We start from the raw sequence: 18,897 nt of genomic DNA, 5'->3' as shown, positions 1-18,897 counted from the left end.
AGTCACCGGAATTATATTTTTATATATGTAGGCAGTATAATGTAGAAAACAACGCACTTAAAAGTACAAAGTATCAAAAAAATAGAGTCAAAATATTCTAAACACAACAACTTTTCATCAAATAGTGGCATCGAGGTAAAACGAACTGAGAATGTTAAAATGACGACTGATAATAAGTTTCCGTCCTTTTCCGATTGATAGCACCACTAGTTGGGTCTCTAGGCTAGGTATACCGTTTTATCCGACTATCCCGTTTTATCCAACTCTCCAACTCCTCCTCTTGGTTTATGTTGGTTCTAACGTATTTGTCTTTTCTACATACCTTGGGATGGATTTTTAAAGAATAGTGAACCTATAATTGACTACTTAAGTGAAATGAATCTGTTCTCTTCTAAATTTTATGAAATCGTCTACTATAATTAATAAGCTGGTCTTCACAAAAAATTTTTATTAGAAAATATTAAATCCAATGTAATACAATTTGTTTTAATAATATTACAGTGATTATCATTCTGTGGCGAATTTAATATGGTGGATTTGGCATTTCCTTGCTGTACCAATCAACTAATGTACAATCTTTCCAGATATATTTCCCCTTCAAATCAGCATCTAATGCAGCAAACAAGGCACTTCTGGCTCCTTCCTCGATACTTAAAAGACCGTTATGGCTGGTCATGTCAGTTTTGACATATCCCGGATGAACGGCATTGATCGAAATATTACGATTGGGCTGTTCTTCATCGAAGAGTCTCTGTTGGATAATGGTCAGTGCAGTTACACCCACTTTGGAAACAGCGTAGGTGGAGTTTCCCCAGCCATCTTCTACGTGTGTGTTATTTTCTGTAGCTCTAAAACAGAAATGAAGCTCGAGTTTTGCGATGAATTGATACCTGATAAATACTTACTTTACAAACTTTTCAAGTAATTTACTGAGTTCTGATATGGTTAAATCCTTTCTCGAAAATTCATTTCTGAGATTCTCTGTCGGTATTTTAGACAGATGTCCTAAAGCGCTGGAAAGATTTACAACTTTTGCGTTATTCCTTAACAAAGAAAACAAAGCTTCACAAACTCTTAGGGTTCCAAAGTAATTGGCTTCTATAGTTTTTGATGCTTGGACAAATGGAGATTCTGTAGCTGCTCTCTATAACAAAAGTAACATATATATCAGAAAAATATAATAATATAATAATCAGACAGGATCTCGAACACCAACTAGATGGAAGAAGAAGAGGAAGACTCGATAATAGCTGGAGAAGAACTCTAACAAGAGATAATGAAATAATTGGCCTGGGATAGAGAGACGTCAAATAGAGAACGAGAAATAAAGAGGAATTGAAATGAGTTGTAGAGGAAATTTCGAAAGAATAAAACAGAACAGGATGCGCTGATCCAGCCAATCAACTTTCTTTCACATTTGGCCATTTGGCTAAGAAAGGCAAGAGCCCTCAATACTCCTTAAGATGCGAAGGCAGGAGAGAGAGAGAGAGAGAGAGAGAGAGAGAGAGAGAGAGAGAGAGAGAGAGAAAGATAATGAGTGTGAGAGTTAGAGGGAGATAGACAGAGATAAAAAGCGAGAAAGAGAGAGAGAGAGAGAGAGATACCAGATAAGAGATACACGAAAATATTTAAAAAAATACTTACACCAAAGCCTATTGCTGCATTATTGATTAGCAGATCCAATCCGCCATGTTCTTTTTTAATAAAATCCCTTAATTCGTCTACACTGGCTTGGTTATTAATATCCAGTTGGTGAAACACTGCTTTCTTATTTTCTTTTCCAAGCTGAGCTACAGCGGCTTGACCTCTTTCTACATCTCGAGCTGTCAGATAAACGAGTCCATCAAATCGTTCACAGAGGCCTTTGACAATGGCATATCCTATTCCTTTATTCCCACCGGTTACCTAAGAATTGCAATATTTATTAATATTTATTAAAAATAAAAAATTTAATGGAATCAAAAGCCAAACAGACAACGAGCTCATAGTTTAGGCGTAACAAAAGAAAACCAGAGGTTTGGCGCCCTCTGTATTGCCTGTATTATATATTCAGGAAAATGATATTCCGATATAAAGTAATACAGAAAAGTAAAAGTTGTTAAAATTTGTAATTTATTATTGTGTAGTAGGGTAAACCATACGTGTCGCACTTTCTTTTTTGGAAAAACTGAACAAAACAACCCCTATAGGGTTGAAACCACCCCAATCACAGTCAATAAATTAAAATTCGGGATTTGTACTTAGTTTACTTCTTCTTCTTCTTCTTTACTTGTTGTAGATTTGTCGATCTGTTGATTCCAACGTTGAAGTATTTCTTGAGAGGTAGACTGCCAGCTATCTCTCCATCTTTTGGGTGGTATCCCCGGTGGACGCTTGCCTGCTGGTTTTCCTTCTAGCGCAATTCTTGGTGGTATGTGCTCCTCCATTCTTTTTACATGACTGAACCATTCTCTTCGTCTTTGCCTGTCCCATCTGACTACATCTTGGACGCCACATTGTTCCTTGATGATGTTGTTTCGTATTTTATCTCTTCTTGTCTTCCCTGCTATTGCTCTTAGTGTCTTCATTTCGGCTGGTCGTACCATGCTTTTCGTTTTATTGGTGTCTTCTCTTGATTCAATGCCATAGGTCATGACAGGTCTGATGCAAGTTTTATAAATTACTTATTTATAAATTACTATTAGTTTACTAAGAAAGTTAAAATAAGTGTATAGATATGTATATTACGGTATACCGCAAGGATACTACACGTGTCTCGATTTTTTGAATTACGCCAAATAGGAATTTAGGCCCGTGCAAACACACCATACCGAGCGATAAGAAGTGTCTACTTCAAAAGAAATTTTCATTATGTAAATAACACTGTGTCCGTAAAGTATGGAACAAATTCTTTTTTAGCTAAACAGAGCATTTTAAGAAATAATCCTGAAACACGTCGATTTTTTATTTTAATTTACCGTATTTTAAAATAATATTCTAATATACAGGGTGAATTACTTTCGAGTAATGACGTCACCGTCATTCTTTTTAAATGGGACACCCCCATTTTGTTTCAATTTTCGGATTACTCTAGCTGTGCTGATTCCAAAAATGTATCACATGTTGATTCAAATTGGTACAGGGTGGACAAAAATACAATAGCTTTGTGTGTGTTCATAAAGTAACGCGTTAGTTAAATTAACAATATTATCAAAAATACTTATTGTATTTTGGATATTTTAATTAATTTTTGATTTTATTTAATTTTTGATATTGTTTAATTTAATATTTTAATTTAATATCAAAAATTAATTAAAGTTTAATATTATGAGTACACACAAAACTATTGTATTTTTGTCCACCCTGTACCAATCTGAATCAACATGTGATACATTTTTGGAATCAGCTTAGCTAGAGTAATCCGAAAATTGAGACAAAATGAGGGTGTTCCATTTAAAAAAAATGACGGTGACGTCATTACTCGAAAGTAATTCACCCTGTATATTAGAATATTATTGTAAAATACGGTAAATTAAAATCAAAAATCGACGTGTTTCAGGATTATTTCTTAAAATGCTCTGTTTAGCTAAAAAAGAATTTGTTCCATACTTTACGGACACAGTGTATAACTATTAGTGAATTGGTATAATATTATAGGCGCAAAATGTCGCCTGTCAAAATGTTCAATGTGTTTTACATGTTTTCATTTTTTTCGAATCCTGAGAAAACTGATGAGTATTTTTGAAAATTTTAAACGCAGAATGAAAGATTTCATTATTACCGAGGGCAGAAAGTCCCTTAGAATAACCAAAAAGTTTCTTTTGAATGAGATATTTGAAATTAAAAGTCATACTAAATTTTCTCTTTTTTCACCCCTGTAATTTATTAAAATAAACATTATAGAAGTTTTCAGGTATTTTCGGCCCTCGGTAATAACGTAATAATCCATTCTGCGTTTAAATTCTTCAAAAATTCTTATTAGTTTTCTCAGAATTCAAGAAAAAAAATGATTACCTACATTTAAAATACGTTAAACATTTTGCGGAATTTTGCGCCTATGCCCTTAATTATGGTCTTAACACATGCTACACAACATAATATCAATACATTTAAACATATACGCTGTGAGCTCGTACGTAGAGGGGATATTTATAAATTGGCGAGCGCCAGTAGTGACAAGTCTGTAAACGTTTACTGGAAATTTGACATAAATGTCAAAGTGGTTAATTTAAAATTAAAATTAAAAACATTAATTATAAAAAATGTTAGTTGGTCAAAGCTGTGGTATATATTTTTACCTTAAATATACTTACGTTTTAAATACTGAATTTACGTTTTTTTAATGTTCCGTAATATGTAATTATAAATTAATCTATTAATCTTAGCGCCATCTACACGATAATTGTGAAAGTATCCGAAGTAAGAAATTAATATTTCATCAATAGAACGTCAAAATGATTAGCAAAATCTTAAAAATCTATTACAATTTAATTACTTTTTAGCGTTGTAAATATAAAGCGATAACAATTAAATAATACATTTAAAAATTACCGGTGAAAGTTCAATTAGTAATCCGCTAGGAGCGACACCAGCGAAGCTCAAATCGTATACGCTATGAGCTCGTAGGTAGAGAGGATAATTAAAAATTCGCGAGCGCAGTAGTGACAAGTCTGTAAGCTTTTACTGGAAATTTGACATAAATGTCAAAGTGATTAATTTAAAACATTGAAATTAAAAACATTAAGAGGAAATAATATTAGTTGGTCAAAGATGTGGTGTATATTTTTACCTTAAATATACTTAAGTTTTAAATACTGAATTTAAGTTTTTTTTATATTTCGTAATATGTAATTATAAATTAATCTTAGCGCCATCTACACGATAATTGTGAAAGTATCCGAAGTAAGAAATTAATATTTCATTAATAGAACGTTAAAATGATTAGCAAAAACTTTAAAAAATCGATTACAATTTAATTACTTTTTTGCGTTGTAAATATTAAGCGATAACAATTAAATAATAAATTTAAAAATTACCGGTGAAAGTTGCATTAGTAATCCGCTAGGAGCGACACCAGCGAAGCTCAGAGCGTATAGGTGTAATTTTGTCCCACTTTGGCTGCAAGTCCTGGCAGAATACTTTTGGATCATTGTAAACAATGATCCGAAGATCATTGTTTACAATGACCAAAGTGGCCAAAGTACAATCTGTACAATGATAATGCTCAAAGATGAAAGACAAAATTTCTTTTGTAATTATTCTCTTAAGTTGATAGTTTAAGGGTAAGGTCATAACAAGTAAGTCGAGGTGGATGTGTAGGTCGCGGTAGATGCCACTAGTTAAGTCGCGGTCGATGTCGACAGCACATAGCAAGGAGGTCACCTGCGCTGTCAGTCGAGCTAGAACCACTATCAAGTAAAGTAGTTTAATGAAATTTGAATGACAAAAATTTTGTGCTTTTGCGATGTTGTGTCAGTCAAGTGATGATAGTGATAAAATGTCAGCTGTAAATAATCAGATCCTCCTTCATATTTCAAAAATTTACTGAATTTAATTACTTAAAAAATTCAAAAATGAACTAAATACCAAAAAGAGATTATACAAAAAGTATCAACTGAGATAGCGCAAGTAATGACAACTTGGTTTCGAACAGATCATTCAGAGGAAAGCATCCTTGTAGGCCGCGCAGTAGACATCCATGTAAAACAAACTCATTTTATTTTCAAAAGCAGCGAAGTAAACCTCCTGGATGGCATCGCGCTAAACCTCCACCCGACTTACCTGCTCTGTTCTCTTCCATTCATTACAATGTGTTTGTTTTACATGGATGTCGACATCGACCGCGACCGACACATACACCTCCACCGCGACCCACTTGTTATGTTCTTACCCTTAGAGTTATAAACAGTTTAAAACCGAAAGAAGCACCAAAGATGACGATTTTCAAGGCTCAAAAACATAAGTAAAAATATCATTTTTGAAGTAACGAAGTACCTAAATTCAAAACGTGATCGAAACTAAATTTGTTTAAACTGTAAAAGTTGTCTCGCTGAAAACTTGGAATATTTGAGGTATTATACCGTATAACGAGTACCTATATATTATTATGATCTATATTTTCTCTCAGTTATGAGATTGATCAGCATCTTATCAATTCAATTAATTAATTAATTATTTTAATTGCTACTCATGGAAACAAAACCAAAATTTAATAAATCTTTCCAATAAAAAAATGTCCTCAGGGCTAATTGATTTTAATATATCATCTTTAGTTTGTGGCTTCTAGTATTTCTCGTTGCTTACTGTATCCAGGACAAAACAAGGAAAATAAATATGCTCACAATCATATAAATTTTATAAATATTATATATTCATATACTATACCATAAATATAAGATTCAAAATGTATGCTAAAACTTTGTTCTCTCGTAAAAATATTTTATCTACTAAAAATACATAATCTGTAATTCTACTACCTCCCTTTCTTTTAACAAAATTTTATTTAAATGTTTCGGTGGACTGTTCTTATTATTATAAAAAACAAGCTGAAAATGCGAGCATTATCATAACTAAACTGTTTATTTACGTATTTTAATTCATAATATGGAAAATTTGCTATTATGAAAAGTTGTTGAGAATTAAAAATTATGTTTTAATTTGCAATTAAATCATTCTAATTTAAATGTTGTAAATTATAAAGGTATTTTACTCTTGATCGAAATTTATATTTTTTATATACCTCGTATAAAATTAATAAAATTTGATATATGATGGCTGCATCATGAATCTTAGACCATGAAGAGCTTTTTATGAAGAATAACTTTTCTTCGTCAAATTAAAAATAAGAGTTATAAATGAAAATGTTGTTGGTATCCATAATTTGAGAAAAATATAAAATATTTTTATATTTTTTTCAAATACAAATATTTTTTCCATTAGAAGGATGTAATTGCACATATAAGACCATAATTTTTTATTCCAAACAACATTTCATATATTCGGTTCGCTAAACTCAGACACAACTGGCTAGTGATTTTAATCAGTAATTTTGCCAATTCGACAAAAAAAATAATTACTAAATAGTTAATAATTACTAAATAATTAGTAATTTTACCAATTTCGGCAAAAAACAAAAAATTACCTACTAAAATCACTAGCCAGTTGTGTCTGAGTTTAGCGAACCGACTATAATAACAATTTTCATTTCATAACAAACGGAACAGTCCATTTATCATTAAGTAGTCCCATTAAAGGGGAGGCCGTATACTCGTATAAACCTTTTTAAAGTTAATAAATTATTGCTTTCAAAATATACTCAAATTGTATTTTTGAACATTTTATTTATTTTATATAATAATTAAAGTCACTATCAAATGCCATTGATATTTTATTAATACTTAATTTAAAATTTAGTTTGACATTCACGAAATGTCAAGTGTTTTTAGTAAATGTATTATTTATTATAATTTTTGTGTCTTTGGATTTCTGTTCTTCTGTAGTAAGATAATAAAATATTATATTATTATATAGGTATAACATTTTTATCACAATACCACTCACTCTATTTGCCACCGTGTTGTGTAATTATATCCGAAACTTACGTGTCAATTACAGGAGACTCAGTGGTCTAGTTGTTGAGCGTTCGGTCAGAGATCGAAAGGTCCCGGGTTCCAATCCTGGACGATTCATTTTTTTTTATTTTTGGTTGTTTTAATAAAAATTTTTTGAAAGTGGTAGATAAGAAAGTTAGTTTAATATTTAAATAGAATACAAATAACCTGTAAGGTATATATTTACTTCGTTAAAATTATATAACAGAAGAATAACTTCTTACGTGCTTACAAAGTACACACACACATTCTTTTTTACTTGTGTTTTTGACCCTTGAAAATCGAAAATCTTTCGTAATTTTTTCAATTTTAAATTGTTTATAACTCGAAAAAGATCAACTTATACCAGACCTTTTTTGTTTAGAATGATCCAAAGTAGGTAAGTGTCTGAAATAATATCTGCGTGGGGCGATTTTTTTTTAATTTATAAAAAAAGTCACTTTTATTATTAATTAGGGAAGAATTAGTCAGAACAAAAATTAGATCGGGCCCCCCTTTATACTTATTGTTAACATGCTAAATTACATTTCTAATAATTTAATAAACAGATCGGTGCAGATCAACCTTACATCGGATACTCTACTAGGCGAGAAGATCGATGTGTATGTAATCATAATTAACTAAATTTAAACGAAACAGAAAATATAAATACATACTTATTAGTTTAAAAAACTTGAGGAATTCTGATTAAGATTTACCCTACATCATCTTATCAAAAATGAGTTAGTATCGAGCCTGTATCTATTTTTGAAATAATGTACCTACAGTCGGAAAAATGAAAGAATACCCATGAACGAAAATATAAAACACGCTGTATTTTCCTGTCACTGTGTCCCAAAGAAAATTGTCTAGTGCAAGTACATGTAACAATAATTGAAGACACAAGTGCATGAAGGGTCTATGTGACAATTTTTTCAAAATATGTTTTTTGTATTAAAAGTAAGTTGTTCGAGCCTAGAAATCTTTCAAACAAGTTAAACACGTTTTAAAATTAATATTTTCTAAGTTACTAGAGCGTAAAGGATCTATGCATACAGTTAATTTTAAAATGTAAGTTCATAAAGGATCTATGTACACTTTTTATAGATAAAAAATATATGATAAATATTTTTTTTCAGTTTTTTTTAATGGTGTTAATAAATATATTAGTTCTGGGCCTACCTATCCTATAAATTTAGTCTATTTAGATCTTATAGTAAAAAAGTTCTAGTATAAAAACTTTAACTTCATTTTTCTCAATAACTTGCAAATATCACATAGATCCTTCACACACGTGTGTCTTCAATTATTACATGTACTTACTGTACATAACATTTCATACTGCAAGTTAATTAAGCTACTTCTTTCATTTTTCACAATTTTCTTATTTAAATTTATTTGATCTAAGATGTTTATGTCTATTTTTGTTATTGATATTATGTTGGTTTATGCCTATATTCCATATATGGGTACCTATTCCATATTTGGTTACTCATTTGGGATTTTGTTTTTTTGTTCGATTTTTTTTTGTTAATTAAGATATTTAATAGAAGGCTTTTAATTACTACATAAAAATGTATGACTGATGTGTCATAACATTAAATTGTTTTCAGTTCTATAAAGGTATTATTTTATATCCACAAAACAAAACGGTATTCCATAATTGGACGGCGTTATGCATAACTCGACTAAGCGCCATTTCTTTAAAATGGAGATAACAGCGGATTCTGGTGACACATAGTTAAAACTAGGAAAAAATCCCTGTTATGATCACGTTAACAGTTACTAAGAAAAACAAAATTAAACCAAGCGACATTCTGTCTATTAAGGATATATAAATGCATTTTTAAGAAATGAAAAACTTTGAGCCATTTATCTCAAAACTATGTTTTGGCGCTTGGTTGAGTTATGCATAACGCCATCCAATTGGCAATTTTCCTCTAACAATATAATAATATAATAAAAAACTTACCACAGCAACTTTTTGCAAACTCATCTTGTATTTCTAGATAAGGAGATAAAAAATGTACTTATACTTCAATCAAAGTGAAGTTTGTAATTGGACAAGGATGTATTTGTAGAATAATTATTTTTCTCATTTATGAATTACCAATTATTACACAGGCCAACAAAAAAAATATTTATAAAACTTTTCTTACAAATTTATGTGAATCTTATGTATTTTTGGGCGCTAAAAAAGAATCTGAAATTAGATTTTATGTATCACCCATAGTTTCCCCACAATATGACACTGGTTTATTCTAATTATAATTTGACAAGGACAAAATACCGAAATACATTAAAATACATTATTGAAATTATGCCTTTTATCTAATTCTTATCTTGTAATAGTATAGGTCTGTACCATTTCAAGAGTCAATGCTTTTGTATTTTCTTTCTCTTTTTTATGTAAAACTTCTGAAGTACTTTTTTTCACCTATGCGAGGCACTCTGTTGTTCCCGCTTAAGTGACCAACAGTAATCACCCATCATCTTGGTGTTCCAACGTCCCTGGTGTTGTTTCCCTATCACCTTTGTATCCTAGTGGACTCGTTCGCCTTGTTCTTCACTGACATTACCCAGATTTTCAGGGAAAAGTCAAGATGGTTATGCAAAAAGTGGATTTTTAGACTCATTGGACATCCCAAATCTTAAATATTATCTAACACATATCTTAAAAAACTTATCTAATAAATTAGCTACTATAGGTTCGTATTTAGGGTCTTTCACATTACCTAAAAACTTGGTTACAACTTTTTTGAATGCAATACAAGTTTCTTTTTCCTTAGTAGTCATCTTGGTTTCAGAGGTAATTATGCAATTTTAAATGTTAAATTGAGAAATAATGGTAGGTGATACAGCATTTTTAATATGATTTTCGTACTTAACACACTAAGGGCCGGTTGTTCGAACGCTAATCAACAATGATCATTATCAAATAATTAATTACTGTCAATGTCAACTTTGTTTGGGTTGTTAAAAAGTCTGTGGAGTCTATAATCAATTAATATAACAATAATTATTAACGTAATTAATAATAAATCTCATAACCCTTTTCAGCAACCCAAACAAAGTTGACATTGACAGTTTTGGTGACAGTAATTAAATATTTGATAATGATCATTGTTGATTAGCGTTCGAACAACCGTCCCTTAGGGCCGGTTGTTCGAACGCTAATCAAGAAGTTGATTATAATCAATCAGTTTATTGTAATCAATTTTCTTGATGGGAATCAAAACGAGACATCAAAAATACATGTAAAACACTAATTATTCATTGATTGTAGGTAAAGCAGTAATTAAAATATAGCTGCAGCTCTTAAATTATTAAAAATTGCTTATTATTATTATTGATTTGTAAGTAAAAACAAGAAATTAACATCAGAAAGAGTTTAATTATGGTTTATTTTAGATTAAAACCAAAATAATAAAATAAATCAGTCAACATAACCTCAAAATGTGACATTTGTCAGAAGTATGCTTAATCAAATATAATTGTAATTAAATATTTGATAATGATCAGTGGATTCCATTTTTGATTAGCGTTCGAACAACCGGCCCTAAAATACATAAGATAGAAGTAATCTTATCAAAAAAAATTTTTCATCATTGGCCTGTGTTATAATGTCAATACAAACAAACAGATGTTCGCTTTAAAAAATACCTAACTCCTTTTTATATACTTATAAATTCAAATTTAAAGTGAATCACCATATATGGACATATTTATTTACAACATACAAACATACTCTACATAAGCAAACTGTACACTATTTTAAATAAATAACACCATAGATTAATAATATAGTATTACCGGATTGAAATAACACCATAACACGTAGATCAGCTGTTGCTGTTGACTTGACCTTGACCATTGACCATCGTTGACGATGAACGATGACATAGGCACCTTTACTAAAGTCGACTTTACACTACATGATTTATCATGTGATTTGTCATATGATTTTTTCCATGACGAGCCGTATGACAATGCTTATGACAAAACGAGCCGTATAAACAATGCAAAATCATATGACAAATCACACAGTGTAAACATGTAAATTTCACTCCATGACCAAATCCATAGCCACCTTTACCAAAGAATACATATCTCCCAAGAACCGACAAACGGATTATCTATGAACTAAATTTTTATGCGCATGTGCCAGATCAGCCATTTCTCAATTTGTATGAATAGCAAATAATTTTGGTGACATTTGTCTTGTACAGGATCGGCGTTTGTTGTCACAGTTGTTTGTTTGGCTTGGCTTGGCGTTAGTATTTTGTTTTTGTATCAGTTTGTAGCTCATAATATTTTGTATAGACTTATTTTCTATATATATTTTCTTATATAGCCTATAACTATTAATTGTTATTTTCCAACATTTATACAATTTAATTCTTTTTGAGATATCTTGATTATGTGAATTAATTATTTTAAGCTTTTTCATGAACTATGAACTATCGTATAAAAAATTAATTTTGTATTTATTGGGATTTCACAAAGAATTTGAATCTAAAATATCATACAAATTCTCTAACCTTTATTTGACCTCTACTGTACCAAATGCATCTGCAGGAAGAGCACAAAGTCATATTTTATATGTGTTCATTCCACAAGCCACGTGCTGTGTTTAAAAAGTTGAGAATCCAATACTCACAAAAACTTCCATAAAGTACTTTTATCAGCAAACCTAAATTAAATTTAATAAACTATGTTTCATTAAACTGTTTCTGTAATGTTTACTTTAAGTTGATTATGAAACCAGGCGATTTTGACAAGGTAACCGTTAACACAGATTTTACTGTATTTACAGGCCTAAAAAGAATCTACTGATTTCTATTGATTTTTTGAAAGCAAAACTACTATCCGCTGCAAGATAACTCGGATGGAATTCAGACAAAATATGTACAAAAAGTACATATTTTGTCGGAGTTTCAGCCAAATTATCTTGCAACGGATATAGTACTGAAAGAGTAAGAACTGGCCTGGCAACCCTGTCTAGCAAAGCTGATACAAAGATTTAAGCTTATCAAATCTACTGATAAAACAATGGACAATGGAGAAACCAGCTAATAAAAAACAAATAAACAGGTTGTTAAATAAATCGAAAATTTCCAGCAAAATAAAATATAAATTAATAAGAAAGAAGTACAGTTATAAAGTAAATTCTTTTTTTGCTCCTGAAGTTGCCGTAAACGTGTCACACATCTATAGAACTATACGTAAAGGCCCTGGGGTCGTGAGAGACAACTACCTAGTCGGCCAGAAAACCCATGGGCGTAAATTAGTTTAGCATTATAACGTTTTTAAGTAGTTGCGATTGTTGAAAAAACTTAACTGTGATATATAGTTGTCACAATAGTAATAACTTAGTTGCCCATATAACTAAAGATATTACTTAACGTTGTAACATCGTAATGTCAGTCGGGTTAGGGGTCGTTGGCCGAAACAACTGAAAGTCCACTGTGGCAACGTTATATACAGTGCATTTGTTTGTACTGACAACCAATGCGTCGAAAAATTGTTACTTGGGTAGTTTGTATAAAACAATAACTTAGGTTAAATATATAAAACAATTTATGACTGACTACTTGAAATTCAGGATTTTCAGGAGTAACATTATATAATTTAGCTAATTCAAAAAGTTTGATCCAATATCACTTGAAATTGTTTCAACATTCAAGTTGATGCTTGATAATTGACAATACACTCTTCATAATAGGTTTACATTCTCTTGATTATACTTGCGTTCCAACAAAAAAGCTAAAGGCTGCTTTCATATGGAAATAAGCTTCTGACCATAATGATCAAAACGTTTCCATATATATATTAATTAATATATTAATTAAAAAATTACTTTTTCTCTTTTCTCGATTGCTTATTAGTTTTTATTGTATACTATATAATATATTTTTTCAGTTATTATATCTTTATATTTATAGAAATAAAATAGTACAATACTTATTGGTTTTTTATTTATTTACCCCGATATTCGACTTTAAAGAATGTACTGGCTGGTTTTGGCTGGAATGTACGGAATGTTTTGGCTGGTTTCCAAGACAATAAAAATTGAAAATATTGACATTCGATTTTAACATACAGTTTCTTGTTGTTGATCACGAACATTTGTCATCCAAAAAGAATTGGATTCCGTGACGGTTACAACGGCTGTTATTTTTCGATTATTTTACGAAATAACGAATATAATGAATTAGGAAATACCTCGACAAACAAGTAATTGGTCCTAGGTTTTCACCCAAAGTAATCGAAAGTAGAACTGGAAGTCGATATTGGAACTCTTCGTGTAACTTTGCGTCGATTGATCTACGATTTTACTAATTTTGTCATCTTGTTTTACATTCATATCATATTTTGAGTGACTTTAAAGCAGTACCTACGGTTGTAACTCTAAAACCGAAGTCCGATGTCAAATTTCTCATCTTTAATACGATCCATGGGTTATAAGCTTTCATTCGACACCTCATTTGCCATTCTATCTGTATTAGTAACTGAGGAGTTGTATTCGCGGTCGGACGGACAGACAGTCATGAAACCAGAAGTATATATTTGTTCTCGTCTTGCGAATGCGCGTCGAATAATACAGGGTGTAACGAAAATACAGGTCATAAATTAAATCACATATTCTGAGACCAAAAATAGTTCGAATGAACCTAATTTACCTTAGTACAAATATGCACAAAAAAAAGTTACAGCCCTTTGAAATTACAAAATGAAAATTGATTTTTTCGAATATATCGAAAACTATTAGAGATTTTTTATTGAAAATGGACATGTGGCATTCTTATGGCAGGAACATCTTAAAAAAGAATTATAGTGAAATTTGTGCACCCCATAAAAATTTTATGGGGGTTTTGTTCCCTTAAACCCCCCCAAACTTTTGTGTACGTTCCAATTAAATTATTATTGTGGTACCATTAGTTAAATTCAATATTTCTAAAACTTTTTTGCCTCTTAGTATTTTTTCGATAAGGCAGCTTTTATCGAGTTGCGGCTTCTTTTTTAATATGTTTACATAAAAATTTTATGGGGGTTTTGTTCCTTTAAACCCCCCAAATGTTTGTGTATGTTTCAATTAAACTTTTAATGCGGTACCATTAGTTAAACACAGTGTTTTTAAAACTTTTTTGCCTCTTTGTATTTTTTTGAGAAGACACTTTTTATCGAGATATTACTTCTTTTTTAATATGGTTCAAAATATACCTAAAAATGTAAATCATAAATAAATTTTCATATTATTACCAACTCTCCATAATCGTACTTAGCCATATACAAATATGTGGTGGATTTGACAAATATTCAAAATATCTCGATAAAAACTAACTTTTCGAAAAAGTACTAAGAGGCAAAAAAGTTTTTAAAATATTGTGTTTAACTAATGTTACTACAATAATAATTAAATTGGAACGTACACAAAAGTTTGGGGGGTTTAAAGGAACAAAACCCCCATAAAAATTTTATGGGGTGTCCAAATTTCACTATAATTTTTTCTTAAGATACTACTACCATAAGAATGCCACATGTCTATTTTCAATAAAAGATCTCTAATAGTTTTCGATATATTGGAAAAAATCCATTTTCATTTTGTAACTTCAAAGGGCTGTAACTTTTTTTATGTGCACATTTGTACTAAGGTAAGTTAGATTCAATCGAACTATTTTTGGTCCCAGAATATGTGATTAAATTTATGACCTGTATTTTTGTTACACCCTGTATATCACTTGTGCTATTGCGGTGACTTTAAAAGAGTACTTCCGGTCGCATTTCTAAAACCGGAAGTCCTAGGTCAAATTTCCCACCTTTAGTACCATCCATGTATTATGAGCTTTCATTCGACACCTCATTTGTGATTCTACCTGGTATAGTGACGGAGGAGTTACATTTCCGGTCGGACGGACAGACAGTCTAGGTCAAATGTCTCACCTTGAGTACCATCCATGGATTATAAGCTTTCATTTGACACCTCATTTGTCATTCTACGTGGTTTAGTGACTGAAGGAGTTATATTCGCGGTCGGACGGACAGACAGCCTATTAGGTCACACCAAGTCGTTCAAATTCTCACCAACTTGGTCACACTTTTTCAAAATTGGTGAAAACAACAAATTATATTTTGTATCGTTGTATCAATATAAGCCAAAAAGAATAATTAGTGAATGTCACGCCACTATAATATATTTTATTATTGGTATTTCAATGCTAAAATCAGGATAAAAAAGGTATTTTATCCATGGTTTTAATCAATATAATTCTCACCATTACTTTGTGTTGTATTTGCAACCTTTTGTAAATCAAAAATAATTCCACCATATTAAGAATGTCAACAAAAGCCGGCCCTGCATGCAACCTTTCTCTCAGTGCAACTAAAATTTTATTGATACACGCCAGAAATGTGCGAGACTTTTCTCAGTGTACTCGCGTGTACACTTGCCAACTCGATACTAAAATTAAGTACATGCTAACAACAAAAGAATCGCCGTCCGTGTCGGTTCTTGTGAGAGATATGTATTCTTTGCCTTTACTTTACAAGCCATGAAGTTGAAACTTGGCAACATCTAAGCGTAGACCGGTTAATTCTGACAGTTCTCATTTATTTTTAAATGTTTTTAAATAATATTCACTGTATTTACAGAAAAACTCAAACATTTTACAATATTTCGTGCTCCAAATTATAAAGAATATTAAAAGGTATGTATTAAGATGATTTTAGTTCAATATAATATATTTTATAGTATAATATATTTTTATATAAACTTACGTGCATATAGAAATGCGTCCACTTAGAAGTATATAAATTGGATGAACCAACCCAGTTATATATTTGTGGATATGTGGCTCATCAAATTCATAAAAGTAAAAACTATTGTGAACATTTCAAACAACTTGTTTTCTGCAATAAAGGAGAGACAACTGGAGCAGATTATATACTACGATTATTTGCAGAGAGATGGTTTGTGCTTAGCAACAGACTCAGTAAAATTTATTTATTATCATCTTTGCTCAACATTCGAATTTATTATAGATAGTCCTAATCTTGAAAAATTATTTTTGCAGCACAATTGTCACCTGAAGCTGTTATCATGTTTGGTAATGAAAAGTTTACAACATGAATAGGCTTTCATTTAAATTTTGAATTTGAGTGTGAATGTGGGGAAAATTCCTTCAAAGTTTATTCTGCTATTATAAAAAATATGTGTAATATTGTTTTAAATAATTATACAAAAAACAAAAATAGCAGCCATCAAAGTGATGAATTTTCAAAAAAGTATAAAAAGAAAAGTAATGCTAAGGGGAATAACAAAAAAGAAAGTTATCGACTCTAAACCCCAACACTTCACATCAAACCATGTGAGAAATTGTTGTTATCGTTATTTCTAGCGATATTTGTATATAATTTAAAATAAGATATTATTTACTTAAAATAAAGTATTTTACACATATTCTTGTTATTGGTTTTTTTTTGTATAATAATAATATATTAAAACCCAACTATAGACTCTGGTTTTCTTAATAACATTCTGTTTTTTTTTATTATTTCGCTTATGTTGGATAATAAAAAAAGTTAGCTACTTTAAGAACTAGATTTTTGTTCTATATCAAATCAGGGTGTTTTTAAATAAGTGCGAAAAACTTTAAAGGGAAAGGAACAAAATGCAAAATTTTGACGCCTGCCAAAATTTTCAGTGTATTTTAAATGCAATCATTTTTTTCGAATCCTGAGAAAACTAATAAGTATTTTTGAAAAATTTAAACGCTGAATGAAAGATTACTTTATTACCGAGGGCCGAAAGTCCCTTAGAATGAATGAAAAGTTGTTTTGGAATGACATATTTGAAACTAAAAATCACACTAAATTTTCTTAATTTTTCGCCCCTGTAACTTATTAAAATAAACATAGAAGTTTTCAGTGACTTTTGGCCCTCGGTCCTAACGTAATCTTTCATTCTGCGTTTAAATTTTTGAAAAATACTCATTAGTTTTCTTAGGATTTGAAAAAAAATTATCCCATATATATTCTTGTTATTGGTTTTTTTTTTGTATAATAAACGTTACTTACAAGGAAGTACTTTTAATTTTATTTTGTACAAACTTCTAATTAATAATATTTTCTTGTTCGACTCAAAAAATACTATAAATTTTACCAGAATTTCTACTTTAAAATTGTGTTTTCAAAAGCGGTAGTCCGAAAGTCGGACTACGCACGTCATCAATTGCGATGTTGCCTTTTTCTCTTCATGGCTTGTTAAGTAAAGGTGGCTATGCCAAATCATATGACAAATCACATGATAAATCATGTAATGTAAAGTACACTTTAACAAGCCATGAAGTTGAAACTTGGCAACATCTATTGGTAGACCGATTAATTCTGACAGTTCTCATTTGTTTTTAAATAATTTTCACTTTATTTACAGAGAAACTGAAATATTTTACAATATTTCGTGCTCCAAATTATAAAGAACGTTAAAAGGTATGTTATTAAGATGATTTTAGTTCAATATAATATATTTTTATATAAACTTGCGTGCATATAGAAATCCGTCCACTTAAAAATTTTGTCATTTTTAATGTCTCATATTTTCTAAACCTGTTGGCAGATTTAAGTGATTTTTATAATATTTTACAGCCTAATTCTTTAACAATACCGCTGTAATAATATTGTTGCTAAATAGTTAAATTTTTATGGTGTACCGGGCATTTAAAAAATACCGAAATTAAAACCCAACTATAGACTCCGGTTTTCTTAATATTCTGTTTTTTTTTTATTAATTCGCTTATGTTTAACAACTAGATTTGTTCTTTATCAATTCAGGGTGTTTCTAAATAAGTGCGACAAACTTTAAGGGGAAAGGAACAAAATTAAAAATTTTGACGCCTGTATTTTAAAGGTAATCATTTTTTTTTTCGAATTCTGAGAAAACTAATAAGTATTTTTGAAAAATTTAAACGCAAAATAAAAGATTACTTTATTACCGAGGGCCAAAAATCCTTTAGAATGAATAAAAAGGTTTTTTTTAACGACATATTTGAAACTAAAAATCACACTAAATTTTCTTAGTTTTTCACCCCTGTAACTTATTAAAATAAACATAGAAGTTTTCAGGGACTTTGGGTCCTTGGTCCTAACGTAATCTTTAATTCTGCGTTTAAATTTTTGAAAAATACTTATTAGTTTTCTTAGGATTCGAAAAAAATGAATCCCGTTTATATTCTTGTTATTGGATTTTTTTTGGATAATAAACGTTACTTACAAGGAATTACTTTTAATATTATTTTGTACAAACTTCCAATTAATAATATTTTCTTGTTCG

At 30.3% G+C, this 18,897-nt stretch overlaps 1 protein-coding gene across 1 annotated transcript; it reads right to left on the bottom strand.

The window, feature by feature from the left end:
* Positions 1-433: 433 nt before the first annotated feature.
* Positions 434-11,490, bottom strand: LOC126884755 (carbonyl reductase [NADPH] 3-like). The gene is made up of 5 exons (XM_050650971.1): positions 11,382-11,490; positions 9,541-9,573; positions 1,645-1,905; positions 906-1,144; positions 434-848 (listed from the first exon to the last, which is right to left on the bottom strand). Exons 1-5 carry the CDS (start codon positions 11,469-11,471, stop codon positions 524-526), a joined length of 948 nt encoding a protein of 315 aa, XP_050506928.1. The 5' UTR covers positions 11,472-11,490; the 3' UTR covers positions 434-523.
* Positions 11,491-18,897: the final 7,407 nt, after the last annotated feature.

This window comes from Diabrotica virgifera, chromosome 5 (genome assembly GCF_917563875.1).
Source record: "Diabrotica virgifera virgifera chromosome 5, PGI_DIABVI_V3a".
Taxonomy (NCBI): domain Eukaryota; kingdom Metazoa; phylum Arthropoda; class Insecta; order Coleoptera; family Chrysomelidae; genus Diabrotica; species Diabrotica virgifera.
This window is presented reverse-complemented; position numbering and strand designations above follow the sequence as displayed.

Bases quoted from the DNA above. Each gene is read 5' to 3' on its own strand.
- LOC126884755 (XM_050650971.1), bottom strand. From the start codon at position 11,471: ATGTCATCGTTCATCGTCAACGATGGTCAATGGTCAAGGTCAAGTCAA. The intron at 1,145-1,644 runs GTAAGTATTTTT...CTTTTGTTATAG, and splicing joins ATGCAGCAATAGGCTTTGGT to AGAGCAGCTACAGAATCTCC. The intron at 849-905 runs GTAAGTATTTAT...TTTCTGTTTTAG, and splicing joins TTACTTGAAAAGTTTGTAAA to AGCTACAGAAAATAACACAC.